This window comes from Gavia stellata, chromosome 2 (genome assembly GCF_030936135.1).
Source record: "Gavia stellata isolate bGavSte3 chromosome 2, bGavSte3.hap2, whole genome shotgun sequence".
Lineage (NCBI taxonomy): Eukaryota > Metazoa > Chordata > Aves > Gaviiformes > Gaviidae > Gavia > Gavia stellata.
Window position 1 is genome coordinate 9,046,495 of NC_082595.1, and position 24,401 is coordinate 9,070,895.

The window sequence follows — 24,401 nt, forward strand, 5'->3', positions numbered from 1 at the left end:
GACCTCAGTAAAATATAACACTTAGGAAAGTGGCATCTCTTACACATATTTTTACTTGAGACTCATATCTGGATTGTGGATGTTGAGGTTGTACATGAGGAAAAGTTCATTAAAAGGAGGGGGAGGTCTGATTTTGTTTTTTTGCCAGAGCAATATTAATGAGGAATAAGTAAGCCTGCTGTGGGATTTCAAAAGACAATTGTCTTAAACTTCAAGTCTGCAGATCATGGAGTAAAGCCTGAGTTGATTTTCAGAGCCCTACTAAAATTGTATTCTGCAGCTTGGAATACCAAATAATGCAAGTGGAGGAAAATTTGCAGTTAGAGCTTACACACTCAATCCAGATAAAGATAAATTTTAGATTATTCAAACTTTTTATTTTCATTTTTCCAACTGATATTGTGCCTCACAAGTACAAGTAACATTAAAGATTAATGCTAAAAGTGAAAAGATTTACAAAACCACTCCTTTTCAAATGAAATTACTGTTATAGCAGAGATCAGACATATAAAACAGGATAGATCATGAAGAGAGAACAAGATATTTCTGTACCCTGTTTATGTTATACTTCTGAAAAGAAGATTTCACGAACATGAGGTGTGAACAGGTTTGGATTTACTGGGAAGTTTATGGAGGCTTTAAGCTACTCCTTTATGTCTCTTTACTTGCTTTTTCCCATAGTGCAGCTTCCTTTTTTCCCAAGCCCCATGTGCCAGAAAGGGACAATCGAGAAGGCCACCATGGACCTTTCACATTGTATGTTCCAACGTGCATGGATGTGTGATGAGTAAGGGGTGCATTGTCCCTGGTATATGTATATAGTAGATGGAGCTATATCTGTAACTGAAAACATATATCAGTGCAATTATAAAATTAAAAAGAAAATCCAAGAATACTCTATGCATTCTTCAGGCATTGAATAGGTGGAAAACAACATGGTTGAACATATATATAAAGTGAAAAATCAAGAACAACTGTGTGTATTTGCTATACACTGAATAGGAAAGACAACTGGGAAAAGAGGGTTAAAAACCAAACTGGAGTAAACGTCAATGAACCTGTGAAGATAAGAAACAAAAAAAGCAATCTTCTGCTTTGCCAATAGATAAAGGTTTATAACTAGCATGCCCTTCTAGTGATGACATATGGCCCAGCATCATGGCCTGTCTTTCAGTTAAATGAAACAAAAACACATGGCCATGTTGAGAATTATGGAGAGTGCAATGACTGGAATTATTTGGGCTGAGCAAACAACTAGATAACAGGCGTACCTCGGAAAATCAGGAGAAACAAATGTCAACGTGCAGAACATATTGCCATAAAAAGTGCTATAATGAGATGATCTCAGTACGGGCACCTAAAATAGAAAATGAATCAGGAGTATCTAAACAACCACTGCGATGAGATAAAGAAATGGGGTTTGTGAATTGAACCTGGAAAAGAGTGAGAGTGTGCTGTTATGGCACAAACTGTGGAGAGCCTATTTTCTTTCTCTGTAGTTAAATACCTGCAGTCATCATTTGCATACATGTGTATGAAAAATATTTTGATAAGATGCATCATCTGTGCTAAATATTTTACACATGTAGATGTGGCAAATCATAGAGTTACATTTACATAACTCCAAACTCTTCTAGCTGCCTATCTGCAGATATTATGGATACAGCAGTCCTACTATATCTGATCACTGTTAAAACTGGTGTCACTTCACTTCAAAGTTGGTGTGAGTTTACACCAGTTTGATAGATATCAAATTGAGCTCTACTGGTTTTTCTTCCTCTTATTAAAGATTAATAGTGAAGACACTTTTATAATTAAATAATTTATTGTCCTAATGATAGTTCACTTTTAATAATCCTTCTTAAAGTCTTCTGCTTTCAGAAAATTTAAATTTCAGAGCTATCCTTATGATAAATATAATGAATACCTCTCAGAAAAATAGGCTTTCAACATGGAGTAAACAATTAAGCACAATAATTTAACACAATGCTTGCTGTCCTAAAATAAACAAATACTTACAAAGCTGACTACTACTGCATATGTTGTTTAAGATAAGGAAATTGAGACAAGAAGTTGAAACACTTTTCAAAGGCTGCTTAGCACGTTAGTGGCCGAGCAGGGATCAGATCTTTCTTTACACATCTGCATGTACCCAAGTATCTGTAACACAATGTACCGTTGTCAGCTTGAAATAGTCTTCAGTTTTTATTATTTTGCAGTCCTGTTTATTAATTCTTTGATTAAAATTGACATCTGATTAAATATTTTATTCTGCCTTTGTAGTCTCTTCATATACCAAGAATGACTTTCTGCCCTGCTAAGTAAGGATTTACTGGGCTAGATGTTGATTCAGTAGGTTGCAAGTAGAGTGGTTGCCCCCTGAGGGTCATATTAAAGCTTGAGGGAAGCTTTTTGAGCAACATTGCATCTTAAAGACGATATATCAAGCTGATAGATACATGGCTCTTCTGTTGAGAAATTCACAGTAGAATTATTGCTGGTTGCCAGTTATTACTTGGGTAGTAAGGAGTCTCTCGGGAATATGGATTGGATAAAAAGGGTTAAGCTGAGGGAAATGTTACACTGAAGACCTTGGTGATGAGGAGTGTCTGAAATAGTCAAAGATGTTTTGTGTGCAATTTAGAATTACCATTTTTTGGGGGGGAAGTGCTCTGTAGTTTTAATGATCAAAGTGTGATTAGTTTAATAGAGCACCTTTCTCATTATGACTCAGCAGAGACTTGACAATTTCTTTGTTGTACCCTCCTGCCCCGTTCCTTTGGAAGCACATAGCTGAGGACACTCGCTAGTGCATAGCTGAGAACATTCTCTGCAAGCTATAGGAGGTCTTCCAGATTAAATAAATTTGCTGTATATTCTAACATGTTGGTTTGAAAGTAGTCGGCTAGGCTTGTTCTACAGGTCAGTCGACTTTCACAGAAAAGATTTGTCCAAATTTTCTACTCTTCCCTATGCTGTGCTTTTGTTGGTAGAAGAGATTTGAACATTTAGCTGAGATTACCTACGCCATTAAAATAACATCCGCACTGTGAATTGTTATTGACATTTAGACAGCTACATCTTTGTTTTTTGATGAACATTCCTGTATCGCTATAATAACCACCACTATACATACATAAAGCTTAATCAGAGCTTTTACTTTGTAGATCTCAGAGAGCTTTACAAAGAAGGATAAGTATTATTATCTCCATTTAACAGATTGAGAAATGAAAGACAAAGGTGAAGTGATGTGTCCTGACGGAACTGGAAATAAATTTAACACTTTTGCCTCCTCAGTGAGTTGCTTACACTGCCTCCTCAATAACAATGCGAACTTTGGCTTCCTGGCCAAATTACAGCTCAGCTAATTAGAGTCCCTTTCAGATGTAGCTTTTTTTGCTGTGTAGAATTTCTGTGTGCACTTAAACAACTGGTGAATTTTACGCTACAGACAGTTCAGTTTTAAATGAGGTAGTACCCTAATTTGAAGGGATATTGAGTCTTTCTGTTAGTGTCAGCTTGTGAAAACACTTTACAGGACATTGAGGTGCTGGAGCCGTGTCCAGAGAAAGGCGACGAAGCTGGTGAGGGGTCTGGAGCACAAGTCTGATGAGGAGCGGCTGAGGGAACTGGGGTTGTTCAGTCTGGAGAAGAGGAGGCTGAGGGGAGACCTTATCGCTCTCTACAACTACCTGAAAGGGGGTTGCAGAGAGGTGGGTGTTGGTCTCTTCTCCCAAGTGACTAGTGACAGGACTAGAGGAAATGGCCTCAAGTTGCGCCAGGGGAGGTTCAGGCTAGATATTAGGAAAAATTTCTTTCCTGAGAGAGTGGAGAAGCATTGGAACAGGCTGCCCAGGGAGGTGGTGGAGTCACCATCCCTGGAGGTATTTAAAAGACACGTGGATGAGGCACTTAGGGACATGGTTTAGTGGTGGACTTGGCAATGTTAGGTTTACGGTTGGACTTGATGATCTTAAAGGTCTTTTCCAACCTAAAGGGTTCTATGATTCTATAAAACCCTCTAATAAAAGTTTTTACATTATTTGTGCCATCTTTCTCATGCTGGCTGAGTTTGCCTGCTAACAACTTCAGGAATCACTTCATAAAGGGATGCCAAAATAATTCATGATTATCTGTGAGTACTGTACTTTACATCCATAAGATTTAAACCCCCTTATTGCACAACTTAAGTCCAACATTAGTTATGTTGCTGCTAAACAGAACAATGTTAAGTGAGGTAAATACATGTTCTCCATTTTACTGTGAGAGTGGAATTTAATTCACATACAGAGGCATTTGGTGTGCAGATGCTTGTTTTTGATGGCTCAGCTGGAGGGGTGTTGGGGCCTGTTCAAGTTAAATCAGCCATCTTCTTCCCTCTGAGTTGAGATGCTTACAAGCTCTTGATTGGCCTTGAAGTTGTTGGCAAGGGATTTGCAGACCATGAATTACCTTAGTCTCAGACATCTCCTGGATTTGGAAACAGGAAGATTTCAAGTTTATTTAGGATTTACTGGAGCCTTATTGCCTAGGTCTAGATAACAGCAGCAGGAGGGAGCATCCAAAGGCAGCCGGCCTGTCTCAAGCCCAAAAATTCTATGTTGTCTTTTCCACACTAGCAGGGAGGAGGAGAAGGGAGTGAGGGAAGCTGGAGACCCTGTTCCACATCATTTTGTCTTGAAGAAAGCAGGAGCGTTGCAGGGCTAGGGGCCAATTCTCCGAAGTAAAATACCTGGTAATAACTCAGGTACCCCAGCAGCCAGCTTTTAGTAAAAATTTCTTACGAGAACTGGCAGACCTTGAACTTAAGGGAAAGAGAAAAAGTCTCTAGATTGGAGTAAGCCATGTCGTGTGCCTTTCTATGTAATACAATTTGAAGCTGGAGCTGAAGAATTTTGAAGTTCTTCAGTCATAAGTACGTATAATCAGAGTAAAACAGCCAGCTGCTAGTTCACATATCTCTGTACATATGTCAGTATAAATAAAAACTATTGTATATGACGGATGACTTTAACTTTTTTTTTTTTTCCTGAGCCAATGCCATCCTTTCATCTGTTTCAGAGAGAGAATGATTCAGACACCGTAACACAAAGTCTGGTACTTTTCTCTTAGTAACCACCTCATATATAGGCGGTAAATGAAAGTCATAAAGCTTACTGTAAAATACAGTTCACTCATCTTACAACTTATGCCCCAAGCCTTACAACTACACCTTAAGTTACAGATCTGTAAGACTGTTTTTTACAATAGAGAGAAGGAAGAAAATAACAGCAACAAAAAATTTCTGTTGGAAAGACCAAAGAAAGAAGAAAACGGTAACTACTGGACCATGAAAAGCAAAACTATTATACAAGAGTTTAAATGACAAAGGCAGTAACTTTCCAATATTTTAACTCTCTGGTAAAGAGACACAGAGCTATGGCTACAGACATGCATTATATATAAAAGTTCCAGATGTGTTTACAGAAAGCTTCTTCAATAGATTGTTTCCTTCTTAAAGAAAAAACCAAAACCATAAACTCATGGGTGCGAATTGGCATAGTTCTTTTTACTGTGTGCAGTGAAATTTCCAGCAGTTAAAGGTCATTGGTGGTATCATTACTGACAGATTTTGACCTGCAGTTCCTGGACTTCATAAAAATTAATTTCCTTAACAAAACAGTGGGGTAGAGACTGAGACTTCAGTGAATCTATTTTGATTTCTACCTACAGACCTTTTCTCCCTTAAAATTTCTGCTGTTTTCTTTTAAAATTATTATTAATTTATAAGGGTGAGAAGGTATCTGAATGGTAAAAAGTCTGATCAGTATTACTCTTGCTGGGTAACATTTCTGTGAGCATTTCTTTAACTTCTCAGGGTGGCAGAGCTGGGCACAAGGAGAAGTAGATAATATTTGAACAGGTGGTAGAGAATATGTTGCTTCTGAATTATTTCTGGTGTTTGGAGGTTTGTTTTTAGCAAAGTGATATTCATGTAACTGTATTGGAAAGAAGAAAATAAAGAAATAGCATTGTTCAGTAGCGAAAATGTTAAACTAAATGGACCATGTTAACATTGCTGTTGATCCTGAGGAACAGTTTTTCCAGTATATGGAGCATTTTGTTTCCACCCGGCATATGTTCTCCGTGGTTTTCTCTGCTCTAATTCATCCATGTTTTTCGACAGCTCCAGATGGTGTGATGCCTCCAAGGCTTTCATCTGCCACTCCGACCAGTCTTCAGGTTGTCTGGTCTACACCAGTTCGCAACAACGCCCCAGGCGCGCCCAGCTACCGACTCCAGATGCGGCGGAGGCATTCTGCTGGTGACATTTTAGAGTACGCAGACCATAGCAAGGCCACCACCAACTGCTGAGCAAGAAAAGTCCTGTTGTCTTTGAACATGGCTCACCTTTAGGGTGGCTGGTTTTATTACAAGACATGTAGTGTTTTAGTCTTTCTTTAGGCGCTGAGATGTTTAATGATGTAACTCATGCTGCTTTTCTTTGCAGTTTGCTTTCCAGCCCTACTGCTTCCTTACAACACAGGGTCGGAGATCTTCAGCCGTACACTGAGTATGAGATGAGAGTGGTTGCCTCCAATGGTTATGGCAATGCTTATAGCAACTGGACTTCAATGATTACAGCAGAGGACAGTAAGCAGTCCGATCTTATTTAACTCCCTTTAGCAGAAAATATAAATAACAGTTCAGCTGCCATTGCACGTAATTTCTTTCGGTTATCTAGCTTTCTCAGTTAAATAGCAATAATGTGTTTCCTTCCTGAATATTAACTTGCAATAATAACTCCTAAGGGATCAAGTATCTGTTGTCTTAGATTTTCATAAAACATGAATATTTAAATACATCTTTTGTGAAGTAGTATCCTATTTCTTTATGTAATATCTCTCCACGCATATGTGTTCATATGTGGTTAGTTTAAGATACAGTGGTAAGTACAGCTTTGCAAGTGGTATTCCTTTATATTCAGGGACTTGATTCTGATTTCAGTCATATCAAAGAAAATAAGTTGAAGTTAATAGTATATGACAGTTGTCTTATCTTTGTGTTGAGAATAGCTAAGCTGCACCACAGCTGAACAGAACTTTTCATTCCAAGTGATCTTTGTTAATTCAAAGTGGTGATCTACTGGTCTGAAATTGTGTTTGTCATTGCCAGCCCCATCACTTTCCTCATTAATGGTTCTACGTTCTGCAGACTCACTCCACGTAATTTGTTCAATAGTCCCTTGATTTAACAAAAAGGTATCACCATATAGGTACAGTCATTTAGTTGGCAGGGCAGGATTTTGCACCTTAAGCAGAAACATATGACAAAACTTGAGCTTGTTGTACATAATACATATACAAAATACATAATTTCCAGCTTTTTTTAAGAAACTGAGGTATTATTTTTCTCTTACAATGTAGCAGGATGTTTAATAGTACACTTTTTGGAAAAATCTGGTGTTTTCAAATACATTCTTTGCTTCTTTTTTTTTAAAATCAGTAATGGATAACCCCATTGTACAAAATTTTAGATAAATTAAGTATTTTCTAAAGAGATTTTTCCTGTTATATCTTGCTTAGTAAGAAAGTAAGTAATTCTGAGCAGGAAAAGGCGGGGGAGAGTGTGGGGTGTTTCATTACTGGTTTCATTACTATGTTGTTTTCCCCGCCTTGCCACCAAAGTGCCTTGTGGTCATACTCTGTTTTACACTGATATGAGATCTGCATTTCAGACCATAAGTTTAACCTGATGCTTATATGCAGTTGTTGTAGCAAATATTCAGTGCTGGTGACTCCAGTTCACTTTAGTCCCCTCTCTAAATGGATAACTGTCTATCTCGAGAAAACACCCAGAAGAAAACATGTGTTCCCACAATTGTAAAACATTTTTCTTTGAAGCTGAGCAAATAATTCACAACAGAAATTTATCTGATAAATCCATTTAAGCTCCAAAGGTATAAATGCTTCTATGAACACATTACCTATAAGTAATTACCTAATCAAAATAGGTTCTGAACTTGGTCTTTACATACCAGAGATGCGTTATCTATGTGTGAAAATCTTCGTTGAGATTAAATTCCTTTATTGTAATTGTTTGTTATCAAAAGTGGATACAATATTATTAAACTTATCTACATTTGTGGTCTAAATGCAAATATTTCGTTCAAATTGCAAAGATTATTTAGCTCTGGTCAGATAGTTCACATAGTGTTGTTTCTTTTTAGATAGGAGGAGCACAGGAGTGCATTTAAAAGGCATCACTTGTCAGTATATGTAGAAATTTTTTTGTGCAAAGTAGTAGGTGTAGAATTTTAAAATTCTCTTTTGGAGAGTTAAGGATAGGGCAGAAGGCCTACACAGGACATGCATTCCCATATAGTCTTCTCGAACATACACATAAAAGTTATCAACTGCTGCATAGAAGATGGATGATCTTTGTGCACTAGCATGAAATGCTACCCTCTGCAAAACCTGGCTGCAAAAATGCCTTAAGTTAGTATGGAAGGTAGATGTTGCTAAAGGAAACTTAAGAACAAGAAAAGAAAAATATAATGTCTCTGCCAGTGTTTACAGAATTAAAATATTTTGAGATTAACAAACAACTTGCCACTTCAGCTATGAAGCTGCATCTTGTTCCTGTTCCTTAGCTTAAAACAAATTTCTGTAGTTCATTTATAAACTCCATGTCTCCAAGGGAAAATTATTTTCCTTAAAATGTCCTTTTCCATTTGCACTGATACTGCTAAAGAATACATGCTGATGTGTCCCCAGTATCCAACAACCCTTGTAATTTACAAAAAAATCCCCAACTTTCAGTGGTGACAAAGGACTCCGGTTTTGGTGTCATTGTGGAGGGCTGCCATCTGTGAAAGGATATTCAACTCAATTGCTTAAGACTGAATGATTGTCATTGGGTATAAGCAGTATTTCTGACAAGGTTTCAGTATGTTTCTTATAAAACTGCCTATACTGACAGCTTCTTGCAGAAGTACACTTAATTCCTGGCCCTGCTAACCAGTAGACTTTGCCTTTTTAAAGTTCAATTTGACAGCAGAAATTTCCCATAACTCTTACTCTGTTCAAATATATGTCTGTACACATGTTCTTATTGAATTTTATGCAGTGAATATGTCTTTTTTGTTTCATGAAAGCACAAAATATCTGTAGGAATAAAATATATGCGTGTGTGTGTTTATGTGCACATACACCTGATAGCAATAGATGTAAATCAACGCATCCACTTTTAAAGTCAGTAGAGTTCTACTAATACAAGCTGATGATTTCACAATATATCTGCATATAATATTTTATTTATGATAAATATTTAGTAAACTAGGAGGATATTAGGAATGAGTAAGGAAAAATCAGCAAATGCTCCCATAAAAATCTGTTGTATCTGATAGTAAAATGTCTTAATATACAAATCAGAAGGTTTGGGGTATTTTTTAATGCAAGAAAAAATCCTGTAAATAGTTTTCAAATACTTCCATTTATATGACTGTGGCACTGGCAACTGATTCCATGCATTTTTTAAAGTCTAACCTGCCTGTGCCAGATAACAATAATGTACATATCCTATGAATATTTTAAAACCTGCTAAACATGTGTAATAAAAGATGTTTGTTCCAGTGATCTTGGTCAGTATAGCATCAGACTACTTACTGCCAGACAAATAGAAACAGTTGGATTAGATCTTGCTTTCAGTAACTTGAATGTAAATTTAAGATAACTCTCTTGCAATCAGCATAATCACCAGTGAACTGAGAGGTCAGTATGTTTCATCGAACTGAGAGCAGAATTTCATGCATTGCATGCAGAAACAAAATGAAATTTTCTAGCTATAAAAAAGAAGATATCAGTTAAGTTTTCCCTTCTGTTATGGCAAGTCTTTGAGCTATCTGAGAAGGAAGCTGTAAAGGAGTTGGTTATAGTTACCTGAAGCTGGCCCAATAGCAGCTGCTGCATTCTTGTGGTGTAGCTTTATGATTCACAAAATTATATTGGCTGGTAGCAATCCACACGGTGCAATCTTTGGTCAGAGAGATAGTTCCCAAATGTGAAAGATGCTTTTTCTAGTGCTTGAGAAAATCTATCTTGATTTGGACAAGTCTTAAGCTAGCAAAATTGCTACTTTAGAGAAAAGCTGCCTGTTCCTTTCTTTTCTTTTGAATGCCCCAGAAGCTGTCTGCAGTTCAATGAGCTGTGTACAGCGGGGCACCTCAGTCACCAGCATGTTCTCTACATTGGCTACATTTTGGTCCCATGGGTCAGTGTGCGATTCCAGTATGGAGAGCTCTTACTGAAGCCCTTTTATAAGTGCCCGTCTTGCACTAGTTGAGAGAGAAGGTTTTCTGAGTTGCCTATCAAGCATTTCAATTTTTTATTTTTTATTTCTTACATAAGTCACTGCAAGTCCATCTCTTTTAGGTATAAAGAAGTTATAGGCCAGTCCAATATTTATTCACAATAAGTAATGTCAAAAGTACACAGTGGTCATTTGAGATCATTACATATGGAAGCTACTAGGAAAAAAAAAAGGCAATTAAAAAAAAAAAAGAGAGCTCCTGCTATGTATCAGCTGAGCTATTTCTTGACAAAACAGGGCAGCGTTATTCCTATCATATAGAGTGCTATGGTGTGCTCCTCTGGCACGCTTACCACAAAACTTTGGTTCCAGGATGAGGAGGCCTAGTCTCTTAAAGCTTCCTTATGTGGACAATACAGAGAGGCAATGCAGGACAAGAGGGTAGATGCAGCAGTTCTCAGCTTTTGGAAGCGCTTATTTTCTCTGCTGGTTATAATTCGTTGTCTGAGAAGACAAGTCTCCTACTTTAGCTATGTAAGTTAGGTCCATATAGTTTAGGCATATAAACTAATGCATAGTTACTTGATGTGAATGTGGTCACCTGTGCTCAGGAAAGATAAATGGGAGCTGAACAAAGAGAAGACAAAACCTGTGAGGTGATAAAGGGAAGAGAAAGTCATGTGAAATACATGACAGTGTGAATTAAGAACAAATTAAGCTGAAGCAGTATCGTGGCAGATATGACACAACGATCATATGATAAATAGCACAAACTGCCCATGCATGCCTATAGAATAGGAATTAGAAGAAATTTCTTAGCTGGTAGGCTGAAGTTCTGGAACCAATGCGCATTTGGAGCAGTAGAGGGCAAAAAGTCTGAATATTCTGAAGACAGCTCTTAATAAGCATTTGAAGGGGTTCATATGGACTGCTTGTCATTGCACGAACAGCTTAATGACTTTTCAGTTCTGTGATCTGATGTGATAAAAGATTCCTGTGGTCCCTTGTGCCCAGAGCTACACAATTTGGATTTTCTGCTGGATGCAGTCAGGAGTATATGGAAGACACCACATTTTGTTAATATGTATGATTTCATTGTCCATGTTCCTGAAAAGAGTAAATGATTCAAGAATAAAAGGCACAGAATTTCTATTCTGCTTAGTGAGAGAGTTTTCCAGCAAATCAGGTATTTCTCATTAGCTTTAAAGGGCAGTAGTCCAGGTATATGTCTCAGTATATTAATGAAAGTATACATTCCCCAGAAATACATCCTTGACAGTATAGCTCCTCACTCCCCCAGCCTGTACAATAGGTAAACAAATGTGTGGTTCTAGTCAGGGAATTAAAAAAGATTAATGACAATTTTGTGCCTTCATTTTAAGTCGAGTCTGAACTTTTGAAGCAGATGAGCAAAATAGCCTGCCATAAAAGATAATTTCATTTGCCAAAATGAAACTACCTTCTAGTAGTAATACTGTAATGAAATGGTTTGAAATATGAACTAAGAATCTTAAGGAAAAAGATGCCCACTGTTCCCATGTTCAGTAGTTACTTCTATAAACAATTACATCCGTGTAAAAAGCTTTATGATTTTATTTTCATCATTGTCAGGCTGAGCTGTGTAGCTGTCATACTTTGCAGTCTTCCCTCCAGTGACAACCACATTGACAACATGTTATACTCCACATTGATTTTACAGTTAAGGAGCTGATTGTGATATATAGGGATTTTAAGAATTCAGCTGAGAGGCTGACTTTTGCCTTTTATCATTCCATTAAAATTTTATAACCATCTTTTTCATGTCATTTCATCCATGAATTCTTACTTTAGAAAGTGATAGCTACTGCTGTGAGCATAACTTTTCTCATGTTCAGAGCTTTTTATTGTATTAGCAAACTACCCCAATTATAGTTAATACTCATGTTTTACATAATTATTGTGACCCTTTCAACCAAGCAGTATCGTGCTAGTTGATTTGTATATAGAATTAGATGATTCTGCTTGCCATTTAAAAAGAAGCTACACCGAATGAGTGTTGGGGACCAGGATTTAATGCTTTCCCATCCAGTGGGGCCAATTAAGCATCTCTCAAACATCTTGTTTGAACTCAGAGAGTCTTAAAAGTCTCTCTTTTAAAAGGGCAGTAGGGAATGTGTGGGTAGGTATGCTAGCTACCAAAATATGCTTTTTTGAGCAGAGGGGGAGGGAGTGGGGGGACCCAAAGTTTAAGTTTGACAGCTCCTCCCATACATTACAGATTGTCCTTAAGGAATACGTCTAAACTCTGAGGGGGTTGAAGCACAGGTTCAACTAATTACCATGAATGTTTCACCTGTAATGCCAGCAACTTATTCAGTAGGAATAAAAAGGCTTATCTGTTCTCTCATAACAAACTGCTTGATTGTTGGGGGGGGTTGGGGGGTGGTTTTTTGGTTTTTTTTTCCTCCTGCAGAAGCTCACAGTATGATAGCTTATTTATGAGGTATAATTAGATAAAATGCAAGTTTGTAGCTCAGTGGTAAACATGTCTTTCAACTTCCCTCCCCCATTAAACTAGAATTTGCAGCAACTTATTTTCAAGCTCTTCAATTCTGAAGGAAATTTTCCTCTTTCCCTTTCACCCCAGCAAAATTTTCACTTTACAGAATATACACCTAATTCAGGTTTACACCTCCACCTCTCCATCTTTCAGTGAAGTCTAAATAATGGACCAAATTTTCTTCCAGCTTATGACCTAATTGATTTTGCCCAAGAGTACATGCACATAGAATTGAATTGCTCTTTACAACAGACCATCTTTTATACTTGTAAATCCAGAGATCTAAATTAATCCTAGAGTGCACAAGCATTAAATATAGAACTCTATCCTTATTATCACTGTGAGTAGGACAGGTTATGTGATATGGGTTTTATGGAGTTGCTTTGTGATGCATCATATAACAAAAGAAAAAACAGTTACTTTTTCAAATCTAAAAGCAAAAAACCAAAACAAAAAAAAAAAAAGGCAAAAGCTTGTTATCCCAATTTTACATCACTGTTTCCACAGACATCAGTGGAATAATCCTGATTTACCTCTCTGTATGTAAGAGAAAAATCGGGACTTCTGAGTGCTTCAGCTATTATTAAAAAATATAGAAGGAGCTACTCATTGTGCTGGATTTATTTTTTTATTTTCTAGGGTTCCTTTTTTTTCCTCTCTCTCTCTTTCTATTTTCACTTAAAAATTATCAGGAATTATTTAACTTCTAGTGAAGTAAATTATTCTTCCTATGGAGATACTGTTCCTTGTGGTTTGAGCAGCATACTGCTTCACTAGGATTTAAATGATGGTGGGGTTGACTACCGTGGATTTCAGCATATGCTATGTTGTGTGTCCTGGAGTCTTAGCACACCCACAATCGCTAATGAATTTTAAATTTTCAACTCTTAGCATTTGAAACTTAGCCCCCCCAAAATCCCCAGACCTAAAGCTATTTTAAACAATTACTAAATCCAAGTATATCTTTTTTTAAGGTTTCAATAAAATGTAATGTTCACAGAAAAATCTCATAAATGTCAAAATTGCTATGGGCAGAATAGGGGGGAATATAGTATTTTCTTGATCTGCTGTAGCAATTTATAGATTTCAGGACGTGGTTTATAAGAATGCTAAATGTTCTGGAATTACAGCTGTTACTGATCAGTGATTGAGCCAGATTTGTGTTATTGCACCATGTTCTTGCTTGTACCTAGAGAGCAGTAAAGCCTCAATATAATAAAAAGCACCTGCATTTTAAATGAAATTTCAATTGAAAAACTTAACAGCCCTTCAAATTGCAGAATTTAACGCAGCCCAGTAAAGCTTAAATAACACTTTGCCTCCACAGGCTGAGGGTTTTGCATTCAAGGTGACTTGATTGTGTCGCATGGTGAAATTATTTACAATTAAGGAATTTCTCTGGAGGGCTGCAGAGTATTTGCTGTTCCACAACACCTATGCAGGCATATGGTCGGTCTTTTTCAGTATTCATGGAAGCTCCTGAACCTTTATGATAATTGAATCAGTTAGAGTGCTGAGTGGAGCAAGCATAAAACCTGTTAACCTAAAGGTCAGATCTGTGCATTGTTTATTTATCAGTAGGTGAAAGAGCTAAATCGGCAGCTTCTGTCACAGTCGCAGTAAAAAATCACCTATAATATTAACAGGGAGTAGATAAATTGCAAAAAATGGATTAGAATTATAAACAGAATGAAGTAAAATATTGAATATATAATGAGAGATGCAGTAGGGGCTTACTGAGCTGTAAAAGATGCAGCTTTGTTATGCCTGTGACGTTGGTTGCAATTAGCAGCTAGTGCTCTAGAAAAATATCAACAAAAGCTAGAACTGCAGATCTATATTGATACTTAGCCATACCCTTTCTCCACATGCTAACAGCATTGATAGGACACTTTTGAGACACAAGAGGGAAAAAGATGCAGAGGAGGAGGGAGGAAGGTTGGGAGGAGGGAAAGTGTGCTTACAGAGCAGCTTGCCTTTGAGAAGAGAGCTGTATTCGTCCCTTGAACAGCCGAGCCTACAGTTTCTGAAGAAATAGGTGGTTTAGTGGGTTTGAACTTTTTTTGTCATTTTGAGCCTCCTTTGATGAGTACTGCTTGCTAATGCCGACTTTTACAAATCACGGACTATTAGTCATTTTCCTTTCCTTTTTTTTTTTTCGGTTACAGAACCTGGACCTTTAGATCCACCACTTCTACTGAATGTTACGGCAAGGACAGCAAGCATCACCTGGCAGCATCCTTTAAAGCCAAATGGCATTATCACTCACTACAATATTTATCGAAATGGCCAACTGCATGCTACAGTGCTAGGAACTAGATCTAATTGCACTGTGGAAGACTTGCATCCTTTCACAGTCTATGTGTTTCAGGTAGAAGGATGCACTTCTAAAGGATGCTCTCTTTCACCCCAGACCCCAGAAATACAGACTCTTCCAGATGCGCCTGAGGATATTCCTGCTCCGGAGCTGTATTCTGATACTCCAACTTCTGTGGTCATATCCTGGCAACCACCTGCTCATTCAAATGGTTTGGTGGAAAACGTTACGATAGAGAGGAGGGTGAAAGGAACAGAACAAATATCCACTGTGGTGACTCTCCCTTTCAGTCACTCCATGAGCTATATTGACCAGAGTACTGCTCTGAGCCCTTGGCAGAAATTTGAATACAGAATGCTGATGAGCACTCTTCACGGAGGCACGAACAGCAGTGCGTGGTCAGAAGTTACCACTAGACCGTCAAGACCTGCTGGTGTTCAGCCACCTGAGGCAGAAGTGTTGGGACCGCATTCAGTTAAGGTGGGAATAATTCTCATTGCCTCATGGCTTTAACATGTTTGCCTTGTGGCAACCGTGTATTTAAGAGAGACATCTACTGGCTGAGCCAACAGATTTCGTTGCTGCAGGGGTAGTTGAATAATTAGCGTCTGTCCTTTGGCTCAAGAGCATTAGACTCCTTTCCATTTTTTTCCCTTACACCAGCCTCTGGCATTACAATCCGGTTCATTTTCTTCCCTACACACCCGATGTATTTTCAATATTAGACTTGAATGCTTACTTTTAACTCCCTAATCAGATCAGAAAATGACCCATTACCTTCTCCAAAATTTCAAGACTTCATTAAAATGCTAAGTAGTAAAAGATTTTTTATGTAATTAAATCTTGTATATAATTATCAGAATTTTTAAAAATAGCTAATGAAGAAAAAAATAGCATCGTGATTCTCCTGATTTACGAAAGAGTCTTACAGGACTACCTAGGAAGTTTTCAATTATTCACATCATTCTGTTGGGAATGAACTCTAGAGGACAGGATAACTACCATTGTTTTGGCTTGCATACAAACTTCATTCAAGGGAAATTAGTGTAACCAAACAAGAGGGATTTTTGTAGCTTAGAAGCCTCTTTTGTGTAAATACACACATGCTTCCATGGATTCAGTCTTGTACTAATGCCAAAAGTATTGGTACAGTAGCTTGCTCACCAGAGCACAAAACAAAGGACATTTGCATAAGATTGAAGTTCATCTGTTAGATTTATTATTTTTGGTATACATTGTATTTTCAAAAAGTAAACAGAGTGGTGTTACCAATGCAGTCTAAATAGTTTGAGGGTATGAATTTAAGCAGTAAACGAATGGTGATTTTTTTGCTTTGTTCACACATAATTTTAAGCTATGAAAAAAGCTATTCGCCATTAGACGCAAAAATCCTGAGATTTTAAATTAATGTTTTAATGTCTAAGGAATTGCATGTTACCTCCACATTAATAGCAAATGAGTTCAGTATGAGTACAATGGTTACTGTAAGAATTAATAATGATCGACCACTAGTAATTGTGATGAATTGCCAGACTGCTTATTGAAGATTTGGGCGATCTACTTCCAGGAGTCTGCCCTCTGTGCTTCTGTACATATATCTTAATATCCACCACAATTTATAGTAAAGCATTTTTCATGGATTTACCAGAAGCGGCAATGCTGAGTAAACAGTGGCCCTAGTTCAATGGCATGCTTACATACATGTCCACATTTTATTGCGTGAGCTTTTACACATTGGCTTCAACTCTGAGCATAAAGAAGTTGTCACTGCAACCTTTAATGCTTCAGTTAATGTGATAAGGGCATAATAATTTTATATCTTACCCGTATTTTTTCTTTCTCCAACTGCAGTCAATACCCAACCCTAATTTTAAAAGCCTGTGAGTTATCAGAGGTCTTGTCATTCGTTACTGGATGTCTTTTCTTGAGATCAGAGGTGTGTGATCAGTTGTAATTTTATTGTCTTTTGCTCAGCTCCAAGGTTCAGTAATTACCAATACTGAAAGTCAGTTTGATCATTTATTTCTTCTGAAACCTGAAATCAGGCAGTGCAGTCTTCACTCTGTAATAATTTAATTTCAGCATAACAATGCTTTTTAAATTTGTTTTCCTTTCTTGCCGCAGAGTTCAAACACTTTTCTTTCCTTCTTCTTCCCCAGTCTATCATTAACATTCAAAGCTCTTTGAAGCCCTTTAACATCTACATTGTATGACCTTCTGTATGAGTGGTGGTCATATTTTGTGTCACTGCTTTTGTGTCTTGTAGTCTCAGGCTTGTTTTTTGCACCTGGAGACACATATTTGTTTGGTCTGTTAAGACTGATTTCTGTCAAAGATGCTGAAGCCTGGATGTTTTTATTTCCATGACTCAGTTTTACTGTTCATTTTTCTTGATTTTAAATATTTAGCTTAAAATGTTCAAAATAATTAAAAGTGGCAGCATGTAATTGAGAAAAGTGACTTATGTATATGCCTTTCCAAATATACTCTCTTCTGAGTATCTGTCCTTCAGCTAAAATTCTCTCTCTCAGTGTACAGAGAGAGAGTGGTATCCTTTGCTGATACAAACATAAATTCTTCTAATTTATCTGGTATTTTATTTTACTTGGTGGTGTTTAATTTGATAGTCATCATAACTGGGGGAGAGTTGGGAATACTTGGTACAGTTCCTGTGCAGAGGTTATTCCGTGGCTGAGACATTACTTCACTTCTGATATCTAAGATTCTAAGACTTCTTAAAAACCTTAAAATTTCTCTTATTTGTCCAGGACAGCAAGGGGTTTTTTGGGGGGGGGTTTTTTGTTTGTTTGTTTGTTTGTTTTTTTAGTTTTTATTATTCTTTTATTATTATTATATCTTCAAAAAATTGAAATAAAGTTACAGGTGCGGAAGAGCTCATTGCACTTCATCACTGAAGAGATTATGGACAAGGCTTGCTGCACCCAGTGGTTTTCTTGCCTTCTGCTTGTTTGCAGATGGGAGCATCAAAAAAAGCGACTGGGATTTCATCTTGTTGGTCTTTTTACAGGTGTGTCAAATGGCTTAGCTCACTAGTGGTGGTGGTTTTTTCCTTTCTTCAATTCTATGGCAAATTTGCATCAGAGTAGTAAGACTCTGAGATCACCCAGTGGGCTGTGCCGTGTCGCTGAGGCTGTCTTGTGGCCCGTCTGAATGTTCTGTACTAGGAGAATAGAAGAACAAAGTAGCACCTGTTTTAAAAACATTTGGGGTTTTTTCCCTGCTTTTTAAAACTAGGGTGTAGATCTAAATAGCTGTTCTGCAAACCCCTTTTGTCCCTTTACCCCAGAAGTATGCTAGTTGCAGAGGCAGAATGACCGTGAAGTATTGTGCAAGGATTGCCGCTTAGTGGTTGAAAAGTTTTCCTGTGTGGAAACAGGATGGATCTGGTTTGGGATTGCTTTACATTGGTGCCTTTAAACTCTGACGAGAGTCCCAGAAAGGCATACTTTCCCTCCTGAGCAGACCAAGCCCACCACACCTGCAGTGCGTGTATCACCTATGTAGTGTTCAAATCAAGTTAGTGGAATGTGCTTGTGCTGTACAATGCTCTCATTCAGTGTTTACGATGGTAACTCTTAGGCAGAGAATGGAAAACAAGCTGTCTCTTTGGGAGGGAGATTTTAATTTCCTCTTGCCCTAGAGAGAGCCATCCTCCCAGGTTAGAGCGGAAAGTATTGCAAGGGCACTGTGGGAAAGATTAGTGAGAGGCTCCTTTACCGAGCCACGGTTGCAAATCAATAGCGGCTTTCAGCTGTCAGTGCAACCAATCCCTAAACCATGAGCACAAATATTTACTTCTACTGAAAAGAGAGAGGATTTACGAAAAAAGAGAAACATATTTCCATTCCTTTATTTAGTCATAGAATCGATATAAATGATTTGAGGATGTTGAGAATTCAAAGTGCTCCAGGAGTACTCACTTGAGTATACAGCTTATTTTCATATACCAAAGCTTTCACTCCACAAGGAGGAAAATATCAGCACAGCAGGTCACTCTTGGCATAAACACTTCTGATGTGTATATGCTCCTTTAACATTTCATTTTAATCAGAATGGACCAATATCTCTCTATAGCATTTAGCTTGCTTTCTTTTCTGCAACAGAAAGTGTAAAGGTGTCGATAATTTTTAAAGTACCCATTTCTGTGACACCTGCATGATATTTTTTAATATTTGCTGGATTGATAATGTTCATGGTAGTGGAGTATACTGCGCAATAAACTGCTTTTGTGGCTGATTAAATGCCAAAGTGAAGTGGAGGTATTCACCAACTGCAAAAGCCGTTTATTTAGTACATGCCAATGCCGTGAACATTATTCCTGTTACACAAGATTTGCTATACCCTAATGTACAGAAGTATAAAAGAAATTGTTTCCTTTTCTGTGAGGGTTGCAATTGCTGTGCTGCTTCAATCTCACACTTCACACTGATATGACATTCGGGAATGTAGCTAGGTTGAGTGGCTTGAGAAAGAGGCTGGTTTACACAGTGAATAATTATTTAAAGGAGTTCTTTGTGTAGGAAAAGCATTATGTGGCTGGGTATGCTGAACTAAGTTAACTGTAGTATGCAAATTCTCCAACTTCGGCTGCTTAACTTTCAATAGGAAGACTTCCCTTTCGCTGCTGTGGTTGTCCCTTGAGAGCTTTGGCCTGAGGAAGACAGATGTAGTCTTGATTATTGGCTTAACTGGAGACTTGCTGACGCATGTTTGCCTGTATTGCTCTCCCTCGCCAGCCGGTGCCACCAACTGGACCATTGATAAGACAAGAAGCTGCAGCCATTTCCTGTCGTTCTTTGCATAACTTCTTTCTCAAGATAGAAGTTGGTACGAGCTGTACTTAATCCTGATGTTTCTCTCAAGGGGAAAGGAAATTTTTTTTCTATTTGGTGCTTAGATAGGTTATAAGAGAATGATTTCATCCTGCTTGGATTGCTACAGAGCAATAAATTTTTCTAGCAGCTGTTTCTCAAATTTGACTACTAAATTGCATATGCAAGTGAGCAAACACAAATAAACAAGGCTCTATTTTTATAGTTGTCTTCTCTTCTTCATTAGCTCAGAAGCTGGACAATGAACTGCTACATGTTTGTTGTTCTGTAAATCGGCTAGGACTAAAATACGCAGGAGAAAGATTTCAGCTGGATGGAATGGATACTACTGACACATTTAAAGCAGTATACCCTGTGGTTACAGTTTGAGTATCACCCATGAAAAGGAAGGTGTTTTCTTTATCCATTTTCCACTTCCTATGGAATTACAGTTATAGGCACGTGTTCTGGAATTGTTTTTTGTCTCACACGATAATGTCTGCTGTCCTGTGAAGTTGCTTCTGATTACAGAGTGTTGGATGCAATGGTGGTAACTTCATGGTCACTGAAGTCCGTGACTAACAGAGAGGTGATCCTTCAGTGTTTTACCTTTGCAGACCACTGTGTGGTAGAGAATGAGGCTGTGAAGACCCTTCCTCTCTTCCAGGTTAAAACTCTCCGTAGCTACTTCATTCGCAAAATGCTTCGGACTGCAGTTGCCCAAGAACACAATTTTGAGAATACGAACAACCCTGATACCTAGGCCTTGTATGCTAAAGGGAGATGCAGTAAGCCCACATAGCAGCTTTGCGCTGGGCAGAAAAAAGTTTGAACTTTATTCACCACACTTCCAATTTTATGCAGGTATGCCTGGTGCATTGGGGAAATTGTTTAGGGGCGATCAATCCTTGTGTGAAGATTGCCTTGTAATGCTGCTAAGGTCAGTGAGACCTTGGTTTATTTGCCACATAAGTGCTGCTTGAGCGACTTAGGATACTCCAACACCCATAGGAACAACCTTAACTTGCACACTAGAGGTTTTCCACATTTTAGGACTGTGATTTCTTGCACAGCTTGCTCATTTGGTACAGATCATACTGTGGGGTAAACTAATCAGGGTTTCATCAGCATTATCCCCCTGCCTTTGATATAGCTTAAACACTTCACTGTAGTAGGTGTTTAGGATCATAAATAAATGTTCTTTCTGTTTTCCCACTGCTCAAGCTAAGTGCTTCTAGAAGTTTTTGTTGTAGCAATCTGTTACTACAAACCTGATCATGCTGTTCTTTTGTGGTAGAGCTTGCTAAAGTTGGATGTAATTCATGTGCAAAGTGTATGAGCATAATGATCAGTGACCTCCATCAGCATTTGCTTTTCTGGTGTGATACTGGCTCTTGATTGAATTCCACTGTAATTTCTATTAAGACGGATAAGAACTCATGAGGAAATTCATCTCCCAACTACTTTTTGGGGGGCTGGGGGTTGGCAGAGGACTATAGTCCAGAGGTTGTAATGCAGAATTAGGGTAGCAGGTCTTTGTTTTCAGTTTTGCTTCTTTCTGGTATGTGACTTAGTCTGGGATTTAGTCTTTCATCTGTAAAACTGGAATAATAATACTTGCAATTTGAGACTTACAACGTGCTTTGAGACCAAGAGTGAAAAGCTCTCAGTAGTGTATTTATTACATTCTGTTTGTAGATGTTACAAGCAGTAGCTAGGAGAAATGAGAATAAAATGAAGCCAAACACGCTGATTTAAAAGCTAACTGTCGAAGCCAGGCCTGGACTAGTAAAATAGTTGCCTGTGTGCCAATGCCTCTCTTCCCATAGCTCAGAATTAAATTGCAGGGTTCCAGCTGCTGTCCAAAAAAAAAAAGAAAAAAAAGATTTCCAAGGTTATAACTGTTTAATGGGGGGAAAATGGCTAATTTCTGTCTCTTTAAATTTTGTGGTGGAGAAAATAAGGTGCTTTGATCTTTAAATGACAGCTTCCAGAGTCATTACATTGAATCAGTTAATCTCTCCCAGTAGTTACCTTATTCTCTCTTCCTCATGGGCATCCTCTTTCATGGTCTCAGTGCTGAGCTTCAAATCAATGAACAAACTGTTACTGCTTCCAACACAGCCTGTCTAGTGAGCTTTCCTGCTTTCATGCATTGCCAAGCTCTTACCTCAAACCTTGGCACATCAAAGTGGAGAAGAGGTCCAGGAGTGCCACATGTGTGTTAACCAGGCTGGCTCCATCATCTTCATTTACACTGCACGGGTCAGGCGGTCCCTTGCCTCTTGACAAGAGAGGTTTGTCAGAGACTGCATGACTGGTCATTCCCAGGTGACATATGGAATTCAAAGCAGGTCAAGTGACATAGCAGCGACTGTGAGTATCTTTGGTCATCCCTTTATCTAGTTTAAAATACTAACCAAAGCGATAACTGATCTACATATCTTTGTATGAGATATCCGTGCCCAGACAAAAATAAGTTCCGTTCTGTGATATTGTGCTGCTGACTGAATATTCTTTTTGTTCAGCCTGGCATTCATTTCTCTTAGGAAAAAAAAAAAAAAGATAAATTTCCCAGTGTAAGCCCCATGAAGCATCTATGTTTTGTACAGTATGAGGTATTTTGTCTGCTAGTGCACAGCAAATGCTTTGAAGTAACACCTGGGAGGTTTTTCAAGTTTTACCAGTTAGTGCACATGCTGTATAAAACTCAGGAGCTGAGGTTCTGGAGCAGCATCTGTTCTCCTGCCCGTGTTGTTAATCTGTTCCTTTATGTGAAGGGGTTACAGTATACAGTGACTCTTGTGCAAGTTCTATTAGAGTAATTTTGTGGTTTTAGACATAAAATTTAGGCATCTAAAATGTAATGTAATTGAAAAATGTCTCCTCCTCTCTTCCAGGAAGTAAAAAAAGATTTGGTACAAGGTGAACATTTTTAGACATTTTACCCTTCTCAGAGGGTAATACCAGGAATTTACCAAAGCATTTGACATATAGCTCTTTTATTAGAAGCCACCTTGTATTAAGCAACAAGTAAGAGGGTAAGACCTCGAATATATGATCTTTAGTCACACTTCACTGAGGCAGAATTTCAGGATAGGTGCTACACATCAAAAAAAGAATAAGATAATTATGGTTGCAGAAATGGGTGTTTTGCTGTAGTGTGTCAGACCTTAAAAGTCTTCTGTGCTTCTTCCCGCAACTTCAGAGGAATGTCCCTGAAAATAAAAGTGAACCATGCACATTCCCCACTTTCTGTGACATCTACAGTACAGCCAGTGTGTGCAGTATGGTAGCAACAAAAAGCATTGGGGTTGGAAATTTCACCTGAAGTTTACTGACCTGAATGCTTTCTACCTGCACTTGAAAACAACATTTTCAGTTATCTGTGCTAATCATCTATTCTTTTCTGCTTCCTAAGCTTACAGCTAGATCACATGAACTACTTCAAAATGAGAGTTTTGCTCAATGTCTGTGAGAATGGTGCAGAATCGATTCCTACCTTCTGTGAAATTTTGCATTGTTTTATCAGTAGTATTTTCTTTGTTTGATAGTGATTTGGGGCCAGAAGTGACAGAAATCTGAGGACAGCATTTGATAATTAGCCAGAGCTAAGCCTTTCCTATGTGGGCACCAGTAATCTTGTTTATGCTGTCTTTACTCAAGATCACCGTGTTTCTAATTCTCTGTTTAATAGTATTCCAGATTCTGTTATCAAAATCCTTCAGCTTTCTCCAGTACTTCGCTGCCAGGTTTCTTACAAGTCTGATGGCCTAAGAGGTCCTTCTATACCTAAGATATAACATTTCCTAATCACCAAGGATCCTTTAAATATCATTTTATAAATCAAGCTTCTCTGTTTCCATGGCTGTGTGTAATTGTGCATACACCTTTTTAAAGATACATACTTTGGAGGCTGGAGACAATTAAGGAAAAAGTTAACTTAACTTAAACTACAGTTTTGACTTTATTTAACACTTCAGTATTATCTTTGTTCATTTTATTCTGCACATACCTTCATCTAGGTTTTCTCCATTTCTGTGTTCTTTGCAATGCTATATTCAGTCCTTAATTATCGCATGCCTGGGAGGAAAAAAGACAGGAATTGTTATAGATGAGTGGGTCAATGGGAAGGAAAACAGTCCCAGGTACGAGCAAAGCAAAGCTGGTGTATTTCCTACCTCGGGACTTCTAGGGGAGGAAGGATTGATAGATGCTCTCGCACCACCTTTATGAAACTTTGAGATTCTTAACACAATTACATCTCCTCATTGTGTCAGTCTAGTCCCCTCTGTCGTGATACCGTGGCAAAAAGCCTTAAAAAAGAATTGAGAACATCCTTGCACTTTATGGTACAATGATTTGAGTGTGGTTCCTCACTGGAGCTGGTAAGAATAAATATATGGAATAATACACTTAAAAG

At 38.0% G+C, this 24,401-nt stretch overlaps 1 protein-coding gene across 1 annotated transcript in view; it reads left to right on the plus strand.

Annotated features, from left to right (window-relative positions):
* USH2A (usherin) overlaps positions 1-24,401 on the plus strand; it is a 388,501-nt gene that overhangs the window by 244,934 nt on the left and 119,166 nt on the right. Inside the window, exons 39-41 of the mRNA XM_059835821.1 lie at positions 6,167-6,317; positions 6,491-6,633; positions 14,998-15,626. Coding sequence (XP_059691804.1) covers positions 6,167-6,317; positions 6,491-6,633; positions 14,998-15,626 — 923 coding nt within the window. The remainder of the gene's footprint in view (positions 1-6,166; positions 6,318-6,490; positions 6,634-14,997; positions 15,627-24,401) is intronic.